Source organism: Kogia breviceps, chromosome 1 (genome assembly GCF_026419965.1).
Source record: "Kogia breviceps isolate mKogBre1 chromosome 1, mKogBre1 haplotype 1, whole genome shotgun sequence".
In the NCBI taxonomy this organism is placed as follows: domain Eukaryota; kingdom Metazoa; phylum Chordata; class Mammalia; order Artiodactyla; family Physeteridae; genus Kogia; species Kogia breviceps.
The window spans coordinates 159,452,027-159,470,990 of record NC_081310.1 but is presented as its reverse complement, the minus strand read 5'-3'; the positions used below and the strand labels follow the sequence as shown (position 1 = coordinate 159,470,990).

The 18,964-nt window shown below is 35.1% G+C and overlaps 1 protein-coding gene across 3 annotated transcripts in view; it reads right to left on the bottom strand.

Annotated features, from left to right (window-relative positions):
* Positions 1 to 18,964, bottom strand: part of EPS15 (epidermal growth factor receptor pathway substrate 15) — a 168,942-nt gene that overhangs the window by 109,833 nt on the left and 40,145 nt on the right. For 2 of the 3 annotated variants that reach the window (XM_059064028.2, XM_059064018.2), the window contains exons 2-8: positions 16,825 to 16,866; positions 13,255 to 13,344; positions 12,304 to 12,351; positions 8,297 to 8,392; positions 6,289 to 6,354; positions 5,025 to 5,150; positions 2,528 to 2,587 (exon numbers count right to left, since the gene is read on the bottom strand). In XM_059064028.2, the coding sequence (XP_058920011.1) occupies positions 2,528 to 2,587; positions 5,025 to 5,150; positions 6,289 to 6,354; positions 8,297 to 8,392; positions 12,304 to 12,351; positions 13,255 to 13,344; positions 16,825 to 16,866 (528 nt within the window). The remainder of the gene's footprint in view (positions 1 to 2,527; positions 2,588 to 5,024; positions 5,151 to 6,288; positions 6,355 to 8,296; positions 8,393 to 12,303; positions 12,352 to 13,254; positions 13,345 to 16,824; positions 16,867 to 18,964) is intronic. The other variant, XM_059064037.2, reaches the window with a different exon arrangement.

Here is an 18,964-nt window from a genome sequence, read left to right as displayed (position 1 = left end):
ATGCTTATAAATAAAGATCAATGATTTGCAGGCTCAGTTACATTGGCTATGTTGTAGTAATTAAAATTTTTTTAAATAGTATGGACTATATATTGCCTCAGTCACAAAAGTAAAAAGATGGAGAAAGATTTATCAGGCAAATTCTACCAGAAGAATGCTAGTGAGACTATTAATACGGACAAAAGTAAATCAAATTAAAATTGACAAAGGAAATCCTAGAACCAAAAGAATTAAATTAACTGAGTAAAATCTAGAATTTTAGTTAAAAAAATGTTCTAAAATCTTCTGAGGTTGGGAGGCGAAGGAGAAAGAAGTGAAAATAATCTAACGGTCTGATTTTACTTGAATGAGGGCTAACAATCTTTTTTTCAAATCAAGGAAGAGTGTATTAACCATTAATGGAATAGACATTATAAAGAAATTCTAAATTAATTAGAGGGGGGAAATGAATGAATCACAACTTGATAACCAGCAACAATAAGGAAGAGGAAAACAGAGAAAATAATAATGTAAAATAAATAGGATCTGGTAGGGGGAATAAAATCATTGCACAGCTCATTATCTTAAAAGACAAAAACTGTCAAATTAGGTAAAAAATTAAAATCGGCAGTGATATTTTTAAGAGATACATTTTAAGCATTAGAAATATCAAGTAATCCAAATAAAAAGAGAGCAGAAGCAGTATTAATATCACACAAGCTGGAATTCAAAATTAAAGGCACTAAGTAGGATAAAGTTGGAAAAAATTTCTGAGGAATGCACATAGAAGGAAATCCAATGTAGCAAAATGGTTAAAACTAGTAAATCTAGGAGAAGCTATATGGATGTTCATTAATTTTTAAAGTAGTGATTTCCTACAAATGTGTGTTTATTCTTAAATTATTCTTTTAATGAAAATTTACTTTCATTACAAAAAAAAAAGTTGCCTAGGAGAAGGCTTCAGGGCATAAGGTAAACTGTGTTTACTCACTTACCTCAGGAAATACTACTGTTTTATCAAATGAAGATAATGCTATTGTCTATCTAGCTTAACTAAGCTTATACAAATGCTCCTCTGAAATTTTTAATTTTTGTTTTTATAAGGAAAAAAATTTCTATTTCTGTATATATTTTTTCAAATGTGATAAGATGTGTTCTGCCTATTTTGTTTCGCTCCTAGGATATAAACAGAAAATTTGTGAAAGGGCAAAAAAAAGAAAAGTGAGGACAAAGAGAAACTGAAGTATAGTCAATAAAATCAGTATAATGGATTTACAGAAGTCTAATATCTTCTGAACAGAAATGTTGACATATCCAGGAAACATGTAAAAACAGATTGCAACCTTGGCAACAAAGAAAACCTTAACAAAATTTTAAAGACCACATTCACCAGCCAAAATCTAATCAAGCTGAAAGTATATACAAAGGTAACAAAAACCGAACAAACTTAACTACTTTGAAATTAAAAAGCATATTCCTAAACAGATGACCAAGGAAAATTTAAAAATATCTAAAAAGGAGTGAAAAGGAGAACACTTTGTACCAATATCTATGGAATCCACCTAAATCTGTATTTAGAGGAAAATACGTCCTTTAAATGTTTTCAATATTAAAGATGATAAAAAACAAAGGGACTTAGTACTTATCTTCAGAAAGTTTTTAAAACGTAAATCAAAACAAACTGGAAAGAAGGAATTAAGATAACAGTAGAAAAGAATGAAATAGAAAGTCAAAACATAATAGAAAAGATAAATAAATCCAAAAGATGGCTCTTTTAAAAGATCAATAGGCCAGAAAAAATCCAATTAAACAAAGAATGAGAAGAAGCAAAAATACATAAGATTTGGAAACAGAAAGGAACCCAACCATAAACCCAGAAGAGATTAAAGAATAGTACAAATCTGTGGCAAATCTGTAAGTCAAAGAAATGAACTATTTCTTAGCAAAATAGAGAAAATTTGAAAAGATTAATTTCCAAATAAGAGATTCACGGGGGGATTAGAGATTTACTGTTCATGAGTTCACAGCAGAGTTTTATCTAACCTTTCAGGAAGCCATGAAAACAACTCTATGCAGAATTAACTAACCAGTTACTAAGGATAACATGTCTTGAGATAAGATGTCAAAACTTTCTCTGCCTTCATAAATCACGTGAATCTATTATGTTATTCATCTTTTCCTTTAATCAAATAAATGTGAAAATTCAGGTATATATTTGAAGTAAAGTCATTCCACAGCAGAAGTAGATACTGAGATGCCTGGTCACATTGGGATTCAAAAGATTATATTCAGCATCTTTAGAGTACATTATCCAAAGCATGTATTCTTATGTACCTTAAAGTCAAATAAAATGAAGATGGCAAAAACATTCATTATCCATTTGTTTAATAATATTTATTGACTACCTATAAATTTTCTAGGTAAATACAGTCATACAATCAATTTTAAGAGAAATGTGGTTTACCTCTAAAGATAAACAAAAAGGGGAAATTTTCACTTGAGAAAACCATTAAGATGTTTAAGATTTCAAAAGCATTATGTTACTTACAACTGCAAACTCATCTCTGTCAAGCATTCCATCATGGTCAATATCACTCAACTCCCAAACCTTAAAAAGAAAAGAATTAGGAAAGATTAACATTCTTTCATTTCACATGCTAACTCTATACATCCAATACCTAAATGGAGGAAAAAGTTTTGCCTAAACATTATAACATCTGTTTCTCTGAGAAATTTCAATTATGCTGACCATTTTATTAAATCACTATTATATGCTATATTAACATTACTGTAAAAAGAAATAATTCTTAATACCAAGTATTTTTAAACAGAAATTCCTTTGCAAATTTTTAAAGAAAATATTTTGTTCCTCTCAAGTTAAGAAAACAATTATGTAACACAGTACTTTAAACAACTATAATGCTTTTCAAAAACAACATCTCAGTTAATTCATGCAACAACTCCATGTAGTACTATAAAACCTCTTTAGATCTGAGGCTGCATGACTTATCTAGGATCATACAACTATTATTAAGTAACAGAATCAGTTTTCAATGTGAAGACTTCCAACCAAGTCCATTAGTGTTTTCCCTATAATACAGAACCTCTAATCATCTGAAATAAGTGTCCAATGAACCCTGTATTATTAATCATTAGCCAACTAATGTCCAGGGCATACAAAATAAATATAAAATATAAAAGGCCCTGGTATATTTGGTCTAACTCTAGAGTAGAATCCATAGCTTTAGACCAGCTATAAACTATGTTAAATCCTTGAAATGAAGGTATTTAAGATATTCAACAAAATTTTACTTGGGACAGGAAGAGAAGGTATACTGCTAAGAGACAGGAGTGAAAATAAGCAAGTGTCTGGTCACTGAAGGCCTTGGAGTTTAGACTTTTTCCTAAATGCAATGGGAAGCTACCTAAGAGGGTAACTGTTAAGTAAAAAATAACACGATTATATTTATAGTTTAGAAATCTCACACAGATCACACAATAGAAAAGTAATTAATGAAAAACAATATTAGAAAATAGCTTTTAAATTAATATTTATTATATTTATTGAGCACCTAAACTATACAACACTGATCCAGTAGTATTGGTGTTGTGGTGGCAAGTCGTTATCATCATGATCATGGCAGCTAGCGTTCAAAGAGTATGTACTGAGCACTGTGCTAAGTACTTTATATACATTATCACATTTAATTTGTATAACCCTACAAACTGGGAGCCATGCTAATTTTAAAGATTAGAAAACTGAGACATGGTTTTCTAATGATATGCCCAAGGTCATACAGTTAAGAAATGGTGTAACCAGGATTTGACCCCATGTAGTCTGACTAAGCAAGGAATTAAAGAAAGGACCAGAGGTTTAATGAGAGTAGATAAGGTTTGAAATATAAAGAGGGGTATTGAGAAATCATGATGGAAACAGCACAAGAGTGGCTGCAGTATGGAAAATCCAGCTGAAGATCATGAAATTATGATGATACCAATCTTCCTAGACTTTCTCAGTAGTCTGAATGCAACCCGAGAGAAGGCAGATAATTAGCTTCATGCAAGGTTAGATTTTCACCAGGCAGGAGAAAAGTTAGAAAACATGGCAAAGGAAGATAAGGATACTGACATGAAACAGTGGACCCAAAAAATCCAAGACAGATGAAGAAAACAGTAAATTCAAAAGATGGGGAAAATAAAAGAGTCTGATTTAAAGGTCTTGATGAGGTCGGGCTTCCTGGTGGCGCAGTGGTTAAGAATCCACCTGCCAATGCAGGGGACACGGGTTCGAGCCCTGGTCCTGGAAGATCCCACATGCCACAGAGCAACTAAGCCTGTGCGCCACAACTACTGAGCCTGCGCTCTAGAGCCCTTGAGCCACAACTACTGAGCCCGTGTGCTGCAACTATTGAAGCCCATGTACCTAGAGCCCATGCTCCACAACAAGAGAAGCCACCACAATGAGAAGTCCGTGCACTGCAACGAAGAGTAGACCCCGCTCACCACAACTAGAGAAAGCTCACAAGCAGCAACAAAGACCCAACGCACCCCAAAATAAATAAATAAATAATTTTTTTAATTAATAAAAATAAATAAATAAAGGTCTTGATGAGGTCAAAGAATTAGTCTTGCAAGTATCTAGGAAAGAAATCTCGAAAGACAAGAAGTTCTCTTCAGAGAGTAGAATTTACGATTTCAGAGATGAAACTATTGCTTTAACCAGGCTGTATGATACAGCCACAGAGTAAATGGCAGATGCAGAATACTGATGGTCCCTGGAAATTAAATCAAGGAATTAGAAGGTCAGAGCATACAGCTCAAAGAAAAAAGGACCTACCTAAAAGGATTATATATAGCTAATTTCAAACACTCATATGTTAGAGGGAATAACCAAAGAAATAAATTGGCAATAATTTTATATATTAAGTCAAAACACAAAAAATTCTATAATACAACTTCAAAATAAGGTCTATGTATTTTTAAGTGTTCCTGGTAGATAAAAAATTAAAATACATAAAGGTTACATTTAGAGTTTAATATCTTACTCTTCCAAGAGTATCCACAGGTAACTTAGAGTTGAGCAACACTGGTTTCACTTTATCACCAGACAGAAATCCATTCACTGGGTTTAAACTATCAAAAATTGCATCATATTTGGCCTTATCTTCAGACTATAATACAAAAAAGATCAAAGTTAAATAATGGTGAAAGGAATTTAACTGCAGTTTTAAAAATCGAGTCCTCAAAGAATAGACATTTTTAAAACTATCATTTAAAAAACATTTTTCACTTTCATCAAAATATATTATAGTAAATAATAATTTAAAAGTTATACCACTCAAAAGTCTAGAATCCCCTCCATCCCTTTTGTAGCTGGAATACTATCTTTGCCTTTCTAAAATCAAAAGATTTTAGTGATCAAAGGGCTTTGAGAAGAGCATCTAGTCCAACCCTCTCACTCAAACAGATCCAAAGCAAAACCGTAACTTTTATAAGAACACACAGCTAGTTAGTGACATTCTATGACTTTCTAAACATGGTATTTAGTTACATTTCAAACTCAAACAAATTTAAAAAAAAAAAAAAACGAAATCATTGCCACAGAAATAGACATCAAGTTTCCCCCATTTTTCCCAAAGCAAAATTTCTTTTTATCAATAACAAGGTATTTTCTAAAAATCCCAGAAAGTTATTTGTATAACATAAAAAACTATTGTTCATGATTTTCCAAGTCAAGGCCAGATCTTTAAAGTTAACAGCATACAAGCATACACAGGCATACAAACCAAAATGGTTTTCAGACAAAACTGTACACATCTATTACAGGTTATTTGATCTGCTATATTCTATTTTTAAATTACGATTTTTAAAATTTGATAAGATAGCTATAACCATTTTGGTGCCTCCAAATAACTGTAATGCAAAACACCCATTTTAGAAAAAGATTTCATAAAGAAGTGTTTTAGAGCCATAAAGAGAATATCTAGTTAAGTAGAATTTTTCAAACAAGAAATAGTACCAGTGGGGTATACTACCTATTCATCAAATATTTTAGTTAATACAAGATTATGAGATCACCATTTTTAGTTTACACTATAACAGAAATGAGATTAAGCCAATACTAACTGTCGTAAAATGACTGACAGAGCTGTGACATCCCTCAAGCAATTTCTAGTACCAGTATTTCCTCCACAGTAAAAAATGAAAGTCTAATGCAGACTGCAATATATTTTGGAAGTAGGGGGAAAGGATTATGTATGTAGGAAGTAAAGTGAAGTAAAAGAGAGAACAGTTACAAAGTTTACTTACTTTTACAGCCCATGGGAGCTCAGCTGCAGAAGTTCTGCTGATTAGCAAAGGACTACTGGTATCATGCTAAAAAGGAAAATATAGCACACGAAGGGCTGAAATCCTCACATCAATAAACAATGAAGAGAAGATAATCTTTGGATTTAAAAATACTCAGACAAAATGTTGGATCTCAATGCACAAAGGACACTATTTTACATTAACTCTATTAGACCTTCATCTGAGTACAAATGAAACAAAAACTGAGTAAGCTGAGTTAGTGGAGCTAAGTAAATGACTAAATGACTGTGGAGCACTAACTAAAACATGTAAGTCTTATAGAAGAAATCCTATTACAACTGAAATAAAGATAAAGATATCTGAATGTAACAAAAATATTTATGGCCCTGTTAACTGATCACTTTTCCCCTATACTATTTAAGGAAAGCTGACTGGAACAAGAACTCAACTTAAGATTTCTAAGTTACAAGTACATGAACCTATCAACACCATGTCCAAGTTATTATGTTTATTTGCTTGTAGAGACAGATTAATATGTTTGAAAATTTTTTATAATAGTATAGTTAGGCAACAAATCCCTAAATTAACCCTCTGACTCCACAACTAAACCTCAAAGTACAGAAATTCTCAAAACTGAAGTTAAATTCATAATACTCAGACCAAATACTAAAATACTGAATTTAAAAACAAGCAAGAAGAGCTGTGAAACTTCTGAAAAAAAGCAGTAGGGTGGGGAGGACTAGCCCTATCAGATATAAATTGAAACAATTATCAAATATGATAGTTGAAACAATGTGAGATCAGCATATGGATAAACAGATCAATGGGTATGAACAGAAAAAATCCAGAAAAAAAACAAAATACATGTGAGAATTCAGCACATGATTGAGGCAGCATTTCAAATCAGTATGGAAAAGATTGATTATTCAATAAACTGTATTAAGTCTAAAAGGTAGCCATCTTGAAACATAAATTTGAATCCATACACATACCTTACATCAGGACTAATGTAAATGTGAACGAAGAAACCATTAAAAAACTTAAATCCTAATAATTCATTTACATTAAAAACAATGACTTCTTTATGGAAAAAAAAAATCACCACAAAGTCAAAAGACAAATGGCAAACTGGGAAAAAATATTTGTAACTCATATAGACAAAGAACTGTTTCCCTAATATATAAAAAGTCTCTAGAATTCAATAAGAAAAGACAAACAACCAAAGAAAAATGCACAAAGGTTACAAACAGACATTTCACATAAAGGCAATGTAAATGGCTCATAAGCATGAGAAAAACTACTCAACTTCACTCCATAAAACCAAAAGGACAAATTAAAACTACACTGATATTCCATTTGTCACCTATCAAATTGACAAGGACCAAAAGTTTGACAACAGTATGTTAGCAGAAGTACACTCAACCAATTGCTGGTGGGACTGTGAACTAATACAACCACTATGGAAGACAAGTAGATATTATATGTGAAGATTACAATGCATAAACTTTTGAAACAGCAATTCCACTTCTGAGAAGTTACACATATATTTCTGCACATGCAAAGTGACACAGATTCAAGGTTATTATTCACTGCAGCATGTTTTAAATAATAAAAGACTGGAAGCAACCTAAAAGCCTACCAATAGGAAGTTAAATAAATTAAGGTAAACAGAAGCACGGAAATACTATCCAGCTGTAAAACAGAATGAGGAAGCTTTTATGTAAAGATCTCGGAAACTATCAAGTTATTTTAAAAGGCATAGAATCATGTGTATAGTATGCTACAATTAATGTAAACTGAGGATATAGGTATTTATATGTCTTTATATACACATATAATAACTGGAAGATACACAAGAAACTAATAACAGCAGTAGCCATAAGAAAGAAAATCGGGTAGCTGAGTGATAGGAGTTGAGGGAAAAATTTTTTAATACAGTAAATTTTAATTTTCAAATCATGTGGTATCATTTTTTAAAATACAATTTAAATTTAAAAGCATTTCTTACAAATCTTGGTGGAGGAACAGCCAGGTTCAAACTACTCAGTGAAACCTCCAATCCATTCTGGGCACATGCCACAAGATGCAAAGCAACAAAGAATTCCTGAGAAAGAAAAGGATGAATGTTAAGAGCATTATCTATCTATCCATTCATCCATCCATCCATCTATCTACACACATACCTTTAATCTGAAAATATAAAACAATTCACAACTACTCCAAGATTTTTTGTTGCAGCGAATATAACAGCACATTTGCTTGAAAAATACTTGCTCTAAAATCAAGAAGAGATCTATGTACAAAGATATTCCTAATATTATAAATAGCAAAATATATTAATATAAATGGGAATATAATTAAATAAGCTGATATACTGATAAATATATATATTTGGAAGTATACCAAAATTAATAATCATGTTTCAAAGAATATTTAAAGGTGTTAAATGATTTTTATAATTTAAGTGAGAAAAAGTATCTTGAAAAAAAGTCTAGAAGAAAATAGCACCTAGAAGAAAATAAATAAAAGGTGATCAAAAGTCATCTCTGGGGCTTCCCTGGTGGCACAGTGGTTGAGAGTCTGCCTGCTGATGCAGGGGACACGGGTTCATGCCCCAGTCTGGGAGGATCCCACATGCCACGGCGCGGCTAGGCCTGTGAGCCATGGCCGCTGAGGCTGCACGTCCAGAGCCTGTGCTCCGCAACGGGAGAGGCCACAACAGTGAGAGTCCCCGCGTACCGCAAAAAAAAAAAAAAAAAGTCATCTTTGGATTTAAGATTATAAATTTTAACACTAGACCAATCATTCAAGTGACTCAGTCACTGTTATTCCAGAAAAACTACAAAGAATAACTATGCAACATCTAAAACAATTATATAACTGCTTGACTTCAAAATATTTGTAAATCTCTCCCAAAGGTCCTTGGGTTTTTGGCATTTGAAGCCTTGGAATGACACTGAAGCAACTTGTTTTCAGCTGTTCTGAGTTAAAATCAGGTCTGAGAATAAGCATAACAAAACCCTTTACTCTAGTTATGATTACTTGCAACTTGTCAATACTCCAGTACAGTTGCTGATGCAATCAACCCTTTACTGCTTTTCTCACATCTGTTCTCACCTACAACCTTTTTACTCAATACTTAACCTATTCCTAGAAACTGGCACGTTGTCTGTTTATACAATACCTTGCCTTCACTAATAAATTTCTTGAAAAAATGCTATTTCAAGATCACCCCTTCTCTTTTCATTCACCACACAAGCTTCTATGCAATCAGGTTTCAACTCCTACCATTAGCTAGAGAAACAACTGCCTATGTCACAAATAAACTCCTAGCTACCAAATACAACAGACTCTAAAATAAATTTTTTTTAAAAAAGCTTCATCCTACTTGTTCTTTTTTTAAAATTTTTTTTTAATTAATTTTTTAAATTTATTTTTGGCTGCACTGGGTCTTCATTGCTGTGCACGGGCTTTCTCTAGTTGCGGCGAGCAGGGGCTACTCTTCATTGCGGTGCGTGGGCTTCTCATTGCAGTGTCTTCTCTTGCTGCAGAGCACGCGCTATAGGCGCACAGGCTTCAGTAGTTGTGGTGCGTGGGCTCAGTAGTTGTGTCACATGGGCTCAGTAGTTTTGGCTCCCAGGCTCTAGAGTGCAGGCTCAGTAGTTGTGGCACATGGGCTTAGTTGCTCCGCAGCATGTGGGCTCTTCCTGGACCAGGGCTCGAACCCACGTCCCCTGCATTGGCAGGCAGATTCTTAACCACTGCGCCACCAGGGAAACATCCGCTACTTGTTCTTTTGGCAGCCTGGACAGTATGATCCTCCCTGAAGCTCTCCTCTACTGGCATAGTTTCATAAAGCTCTCCTAGTTCTCCTCTGACCTTTCAAACATCTATTTTTGAAATCAATGTCTCCTTCCATCCTTTAAATGCTGAACTCTTTTATAACCCTTTTTCTCTTCTCATTCTAATGAGACTCAATTACTATTAGGTTATCAGGTCCACTCCCATAGTATGGATGGGCTCTGAAGTGAAATAGTATTGCACTGAATTCTAGCTCTGCTACGGGTTGTGAGGCCTTGGGCAAATTTTTAAAAACTCTTTAAAAGGGGGGCTAATATCTACCCTGCAATGTATTGTAAGGAACAAAATTTAAACCACACTATAGGAAGAAAACACTATCATTTTTGGCACATAGAAACTCAGTAAGTATTGGTTTATTTTCTTAATTTCGTATGTTAATTCAAAAATCTATTCCTCCAATGTAAACATCAAAGTTTATAACTGCAGATCCATAAATCCAGCCACCTGGATATAACAAAGACAACTCAAACTAAACATCCAAAGTCTAGGAACAGCAGTGAAGAATTTATTTTACTGTAAGTTCATGAAGATAGGGACCACATCCTGTCACGTTCACCCCTGCATTGCCAAAACCTGGCTCAAAACAGGTACTCAGCAAATATTTGCTGACTGAGTACAGAGCACCCTGGATGCCCATGTGAATTTAGTTTTCCAATGTCTCCAATGTACCAAACTGGCCCTTCTGCCCAGGGGTCCAATGAGGACCACAATCTAACCTTGGAACCTTAAATAAGAGACTGGGTATTCTGACCCCCTCATCTAATTTTTCCCATCCCTTTTCTGAGTTAGCTTCAGCTAGCCCCATAGGGAAAATTAGCTTTGAGTAGTAGTGCTCAGCCAATGTATTAGCATGTAGCAAGCTTTGAATTTAATCCTGTAGAACTCTGAAATCCATCCCCAACAAGCAGAACTTTAGAGTTCTCTGATGGTGTCCAATGCCCACAACCACTTTCACATATTTCTGGTCTAAGGTTTACTTCTGGCTTGTAAACCATTTTTTGGTTTATATGTCAGAGATAAGACCTAGACCAGAATACACTGTACTCAGGTTTGATTAGCCAAGAGCTTCCCTTCAAATGCACAATACCATCTTAACACATGAATAATAAAATCCACTTTGGGACTTCCCTGGTGGCACAGTGGTTAACAATCTGCCTGCCAATGCAATGCAAGGGACATGGGTTCGAGCCCTGGTCCAGGAAGATCCCACATGCCACAGAGCAACTGAGCCCGTGCGCCACAACTACCGAGCCTGCACTCTAGAGCCCACGAGCCACAACTACTGAGCCTGCGTGCCACAGCTACTGAAGCCCGCGTGCCTAGAGCCCGTGCTCCGCAACAAGAGAAGCCACTGCCTGTGCGCAGCAGTGAAGAGTAGCCCCCACTCGTCGCAACTAGAGAAAGCCCGCACACAGCAATGAAGACCCAGTGCAGACAAAAATAAATAAATAAATAAATAAATTTAAAGAAAAATAATAAAGTAAAATAAAATCCACTTTTATTTATAACCCTGTACACATAAGAAACTTAATTAATAAGATACAAAGAGCAGTCTCCCTGAATAACTAAGAAAAATAAATCCCATGTTATTGTTTGAATGTGTCCCCCCAAATTCATATATTGAAATTCAAAATCTCCAAAATAATGGTAGAGTCATTAGGAGGTAGAGCCTCTGGAAAGTGCATAAACCATCAGGATGGAGCCCTCATGAATGGGATAAGTACCTTACAAAAAAGCATTCAGAGAAATCGCTAGCACATTCTGCCATGTAAGAATAAAGAAGAAGGCTGCAACCTAGAAGAAAGCTCTCACTAGAACCATGCTGGCACCCTATCTCAGACTTCCAGCCTCCAGAACTGTGAGCAATAAATTTATGCTGTTTACAAGCCAACCAGTTTGTGATATTTCGTTACAGCAGCCCAAACAGACTACAACACTCCAAGAGAACTAAATGTCACCAAACTAACACTAACCTTTGGGAATTAGTTATTTTAATGCCTACTGACTGGAAATATTTTCACTGTTGTAACACTTGCCCTTGCAAAACCCTCATTTTGGTAAAAACCAATTTTTAGTTTAAAAATACAAAAAATTGCTGGCTATTTTTTATTCTGAATCACTCAAAAATTTTTCATGTCAATCTCTGAATCTTACTTGTTTGTTCAGGATACCTTTGCCATCTGTGTCAGCTAAATCCCAGATCTGAAATTTAGAGAAAAAAAAAGTATCAATCTATATTTTAACAAAAATCACCTTAAAGATAAATTAAATCCCTGCAATTTACAACCTCACGCTCTTTGGTAGTCAGATTTAAGAATCATAGAATTAAAAGTGGAAAGAAACCTTAAAGATCACTTAGTGCAACCCTACACAAAGATACTAAGGTCCAGTGAGGTTAAGTGACTTACTCAAGAACATCCCAGGCATCAGGGAAAGAACTGAAGACCATATTCTAACTTCCAGTCCAATGACTTTTTTTATTAACCCAGGTTCTAACTCCAAGTCCAATACTCTTTCTACTAGAACATGCTACCTTGATTTTAGATCCTTATTAAGATGATATTCTTTCTTATGGGTAAGCTGAAATAGTTAATGTTTATTTGTGAATAATTAAATTATTAATAATGATTATTTTTCAGGGTTTGAATACATATCATTATCATATATAAGGATTTGTAAGGAGATCAAGCCAAGAGAGGGACTCTTGCACCTCTCTGTGCTCCTTCCTAAGCCTCTCACCCCCTACTCTATTTACCACATATTAAACACAGAGACAGTTCTAATAGAGGAAGTAGGGAAAGAGCCAATTCTGAGTGGGTGGCAAGGTTCCCAGTCTGCATGTTTCTCCCCACATCACTCAAAGGTACTATTACTTCCTCATTTCATCCTACTAAAAAGTAATTTGTTTTCTAAAAATCTGAAAAACACCTTATTTTTCAAGAGGGTAAATCACTACACCAGAAATTCCCTCCACTGCATTACTGTAACTGCTTCCATGACAGTTCTAAATTCTAAGTTTCTTAATGGTTATCTTTCTGAATTTGCACCCAATTTATCTACACTAATAAATAGTCATTATATCTAGTTACAATGAACAAATACTACCTTTCCAAGTATCAGGTCTGGAAGTCCTGATTTTTTCAGGAATACAGCAGCATCAGAAGCCAATACCCTTCCAGTATTGCCCGTATCAACCTGAAAAGATACAAACCATAAGCTGACAACAAACATAAAGACAAAATTATGATTATTTACCTGCCTTTCTCCCTGTAACTTGGGAACTGACTTTTTCAAAAAGGGAACAGGAATCCTTTGACTAACAAAGGCCATGGAATATTGGAGACCCATATGAGAAGAGTACCATCTAGAAAGCACTGTCAATCTACAAAGTGTTTTTTTATCATGCCCATTACACACATGATAAAACTGAAGCTCAGGGAATTCCCTGGCAGTCCAGTGGCTAGGACTCAGTGCTTTCACTGCAAGGGCCCGGGTTCAATCCCTGGTCAGGGAACATAGATCCCACAAGCCACAGAGCGTGGCCAAATTAAAAAACAAAAACAAACAAGAAAACAAAACAAAACCAAAAAAAACCCTGAAACTCAGAGGAAGTAGAACAGATTAGTGGAGTCATAACATTAATACATGTCTTCTGATTCCAAGTCTTCTATAGCTGCCATTTAAATTCCAATAAACTTAAATGACAATAGAGGAAAAGGGCAATAGTTCCTGGAGAGGTCTTCTGATAAATGGGAATAGCTGCACAGTTATCTGGTTTTTTTCAAATATCTTTAAATAATTAACTTCTGCTTTTATACTTACTCTTAAGAAACTGCAACACATTTTAAAAAAATCAAGGCAATATCAGCTCTAAAACCAACAGTGACTGCATTATAAACTTTAAAAAATTTTTTAAACTGCTAAGTTCCTAAAGCACATTAAGGGAAACGCATCATTTTAACTGATGGGGACTTTCCTTTAAGACAGAATGAGGTCACCAAGAACAAAAAAACAGTTCAAAAAAAAATAACGACTCTCACTTCCATAGAGATTTCCTAAAGTAAAGTTCTATTTGTAAAAATGAAAAGTAAATTTTTAAAAGTCATGGGAATAGTAACATGATACAAGGATATTTGTGAGCTAGCTGTTCTTCCACTTTAGTTAAAAGATTGTTTGCTAAATCATATACAAAACATTTCAGACAGACCAATCCCAGCAAAGAAGCAAAAGAGAAATCCTTTCTTTCAAGTGCTAGAACATGGGATAAATCAGGTACTCAGCAAAAAGGAAAGAATTGCCCAATCCAAATCTGGGGTAACAAGGAGGTACAGAAAGGGTTGGGAACTCTGCCTCTAGAATTCTCCACAACTCCTTTTCTTTGCCTACCCCTTGACCAGGGTGGGATAAAAAAGGAACAACTACCCCCCCATAGCCTAGAAACAGAGGCACTGAGGGGAAAGGGAAACCCAGACCAAGCTCTTATGACATATTTATGTAGTGTATTCCAATAAATAATTTTACTATCTTCCATTCTTTTGGTTATTATAATAATTAAACACAGCCATTTAGTCTTTGTCATCTACAGGCAGTTTCTGTTGTACTCTGATGCCTGCCTAAAGGCTCTGCCATAAGCTAAAGGCCACAATCTGTGTTGTTAACAAAGAAAGTCTCAGTCTCATGGAAAGTACGATACCACATACTCTGAACTATTAACACTTCAAAATATAGACTTTTGGATAAAGACTTCTGGGCTGACATCACTTAGACAACTTTCAGACTCTACTGGTAGACCAAGTCAAAATTCCAGGACTCTGCATTCTGGAAGTAGATATATCTCTTGAAAGCAGACTCCTGACCCAAGAGTCAGGGGAACAAGAATTAAGTACACAGGGCTGAATGAAGTGTTAAGGAAAATTCAATTATGATTATTTACGTGGAATATTGTTGGTATTATTTTTACTATTTTATTTTCTAATGGATATGTGGAAAAGCCCTTTCTTACTCTAGATCAATCCCTCAATTTAGTAGGCGCTGTTTTTGTAAACTGAATGAAATAGTTTTCAATGGTATTTGATTCTCACTGACGCTTCAGAAATCAAAAACAAATCCTTTAACTGAATGTCCTTACTTTGTATGGCCATATAGTTATCAAATAAGTTAAATAACAATTTATTCTCCTTTTTATCAGGTTATAGTTGAGTAAACCAATTGTACAAAAACAAGACCACATTTGAGAATGATTCTCTTTTATTCAGGTAGAACAAGCCACCATTAAGGATCAGGGATTGACTTTATGTACAACTAATGTCTACAAAGGCCCCACAAGAAGACTGGCCGGCAACATGGTTTGTATGATCCCAGTCACTCAAGCAGTAAAGCAAGGTCACTTAGCAGGCTAGAAAACTTAGCAGACACGGGAAACTTCAAGATGAGGTAAATGCACTCAAATTTATACTGCATGTGAAATATGAAAAAGAGAATTTCTAAAGTTTGGATCCTAGCCTTAAAACAGAAGAATAAATAACGGAGGCTTTAGAAAGTACAATCTGGGGCTTCCCTGGTGGCGCAGTGGTTGAGAGTCCACCTGCCGATGCAGGGGACACGGGTTCGTGCCCCAGTCTGGGAAGATCCCACATGCCGCGGGATGGGCCCGTGAGCCATGGCCGCTGAGCCTGCGCATCCCTGCGCGTCCCGAGCCTGTACTCCACAACGGGAGAGCCAACAACAGTGAGAGGCCCGCGAACCGCAAAAATAAATAAATTAATTAAAGGTACAATCTGAGATTCTTTAGAAATATCAAGCAGAAATTAATCAGCTGGCCTTAGAAGTTGTTAAATAGTAAGTGTATGGCTTTAGATTTACAAGTCACACATTAACTTGCAAATTTGTTAATTTGTTAATGAACTTGGTTCATTAACACTTGCTGCAATATGTAGATTACCCAGTTTCTTTGTATAAGGAGACCAGCCTTTTCTGTAATTATGATCACAAGGTGAAGAGATTATCAAGAAAAATGATCTGATAAATAAGACTGTCTACACTTCCAGGAGATTAGATAATCTGATCTATGGTTTGCACCTTTGACTTTCTATCAACTCGGCTACTTTACACTCTGTAGGGGTAGAGGTTAAATTATATAAACCTGATAGCAATGCAAATGATTCTTATCCATACCAATGAAATTAATTTTCTCTGATAGAGAATATAAATCTCTGTAACTCATATTCCCATTTTTACATCTCACTGGTTCTCCCAATAATTAATGAGTTGAAAAAAATCCTTGACACACGTTCATTTTATATTTGTATGAGAGTCATGGTTTTAACTTCATGAAAATTAAACTTTAATAAGTCTTAAAAACAACATAAAAGTCATTTCTATTTAGCTTATAAATTAATTTGGATGTTTATATCTGGATGAATGTATCTAATGCCACATGGATTTTTAAGATAGATATTTAAGACAATTAAGTGTTTGGGCTTAATTATCTTTCCTTCATTTTTCTGGGAGCTTGTTAAAAGCATTAATCAAAGCAGGAGATTAAAGCACAAGAAAATGAAAACAAGAAATGTCAAATTTATTCAGCTGGATGGTAATCTGCATATATACAATCAGGAGTTGAAAGTATATTCTATCTATGTTCGATCTAAGAAGACAAAGAAACAAACATCTTACCTGTCTATAGTATTTTTCATATAGAGGATTCCCACTTGATAACTAAAATAAATAAATAATTAGAAATTAAATGCTATTCAATGACTTCTATTAATATATTTGCATTCATCCAACAGATATATGAAATAAAGATAAATACGATTAAAATATCCTTGATTTCAAAAGTTTGGTATTGTTTCTTTCTGGGGGCAGGAAGGGAAATTGAATAAAGGCAGCCACATGGATTACCAAGAATCAGGTAGACAAGAAATAAAACAAGAATTTTAAAATTACTTTTGACATCAGAACTCTTTCCCTCATGCAAAATTTTACTCAGAAACCCAACACATAACAAATTAGGAGTGAAATGATTTGGCTAAAGACGAACTGAAAAGCCCAAAGCCTTAAGCATTCATCCTCTACCAAGTGCCCAAGGTACCTATGAATATGATTCAAAAACCACTTCAGTAAAATAATCAAATGAATATACAAACTAATGAACAAAAAGATGATATTGATATCAGATCTGAAACGCTTGCAGGAAGGGAGTGCTATTCAATTCATACCACAGTTCAAAGGGTTCCTTGGTCAGCTGATGAACAGATATATATTATCTCAACTGAAAGGCAGCTTAGGAGTATCAATGTTTGAAGGCTCAGGTTAGCCTGTACATGAATGTGAAGAGTGTTCTGGAACCAGGAAGGAAGTTCAGGAAGGCTTCATAGCGTTGACATCAGTACAGAAATTTGAGGTGTAAGGGAGAAGGGGAGAGGGTGATTCTATACAAAGGTAACAGCATGCAAAAATGCATGCAATCAACAGAAATCTCAGTTATGTTTGAAGAGAATAGTAAGGAGTTCTGAATGGTGATAAGGATTACAGATAAGATTATAAAGTGTTATAGAAGACAACTTGTTCAACTGCCATGCTAAAAGTAAAGAAAACAAGGATGGAAAAGGGGACAGATTCAAGAGCCATTAACTACCCAGTTGTTTGGTCAAACACCAGTCTACATGTTACTATAAACGTATTTTTTTAAGACGTGATGAACATTTAAAGCCATAAACTTTGAGTAAAGCAGTTAGCCTCTATAATGTGGGTAGGCCTCATCCAGCCAGTTGAAAGCCCTAAGAGAGAAATGACTGAGGCCCCCCCAAGGAAGAAGGAATTCTGCCTCCAGAACGCCTTCAGACTCAGCTGCAAAATCAACTCTTCCCTAGGTCTCCAGCCTGCCCTGCAGATTTAGGACTTGCCAGTCTCCACAATCACATGAGCCAATTCCTTAAAATTAATCAATCAGTGTGTGTGTGTGTCTGTCCTGCTGGTTCTGTTTTTCTGGAGAACCCTAATACACCTAGTCTTAGAGAGGTTACTTGTCCAAGCTTTTAAATGGCGGAGACTGGACTTAAATGCAGGACTGTCTCACTCTAAGCTCCATCCTCTTTCACATTACCATGCTGTTTCCCATATGCCCAGGTTTGCTCAGGACAGTACAATCTGTTGTCTCAGCATCCCATCCAGTTTACCACTTGTCTCAGATTTCTCACTTTCTTAAATGAACTATTTTTTATTAATCACTACACTAAAATAAACCAGGATGAATTTAGTACACCTCTACTGTATACATCTAACTTCTGGCCAAGCTAGTAGTGTCTAAGTGCTCTAACCACTGAACAAGTGATGAAATTGTAAAGAGGACTAACGGTAATTCCACTTTTTTCCTGACTCTTTACAAATAAAACATAACTAACACCTTTTCAAGGACACCATGCAAAAGACTCAGTGAAAAAGTATCCTCAGACACAAGCAACCATGGACAGGTATCTCCTTATATCCGTTCGAGACTGTTCAAGAAATATTTTACACTGCTGCTTCTGCTGGCTCCTGGTGCTACTGACTGATGTGCCAGTCAGTATAGTAACATGTGCAATGACCTGCAAGATCCATCAGGCCACTAGCCAGCCAAGTAAGTGAGAAATTACAGGTTAGGCGCAAATGAAGTATGTGTGAGGAGTCAACAGTCTAAAAACTCGAGATGGTTTTGTCATTTATTGCATGGTATAAGTCTACAACTGTTTACTTATTTTGTTGTTTGACAATCTTTTTTTCTTTTTTTTTATCCAGTAAGCCCTTTCAGGAATAATGAGCTAAAGAGAAGAAA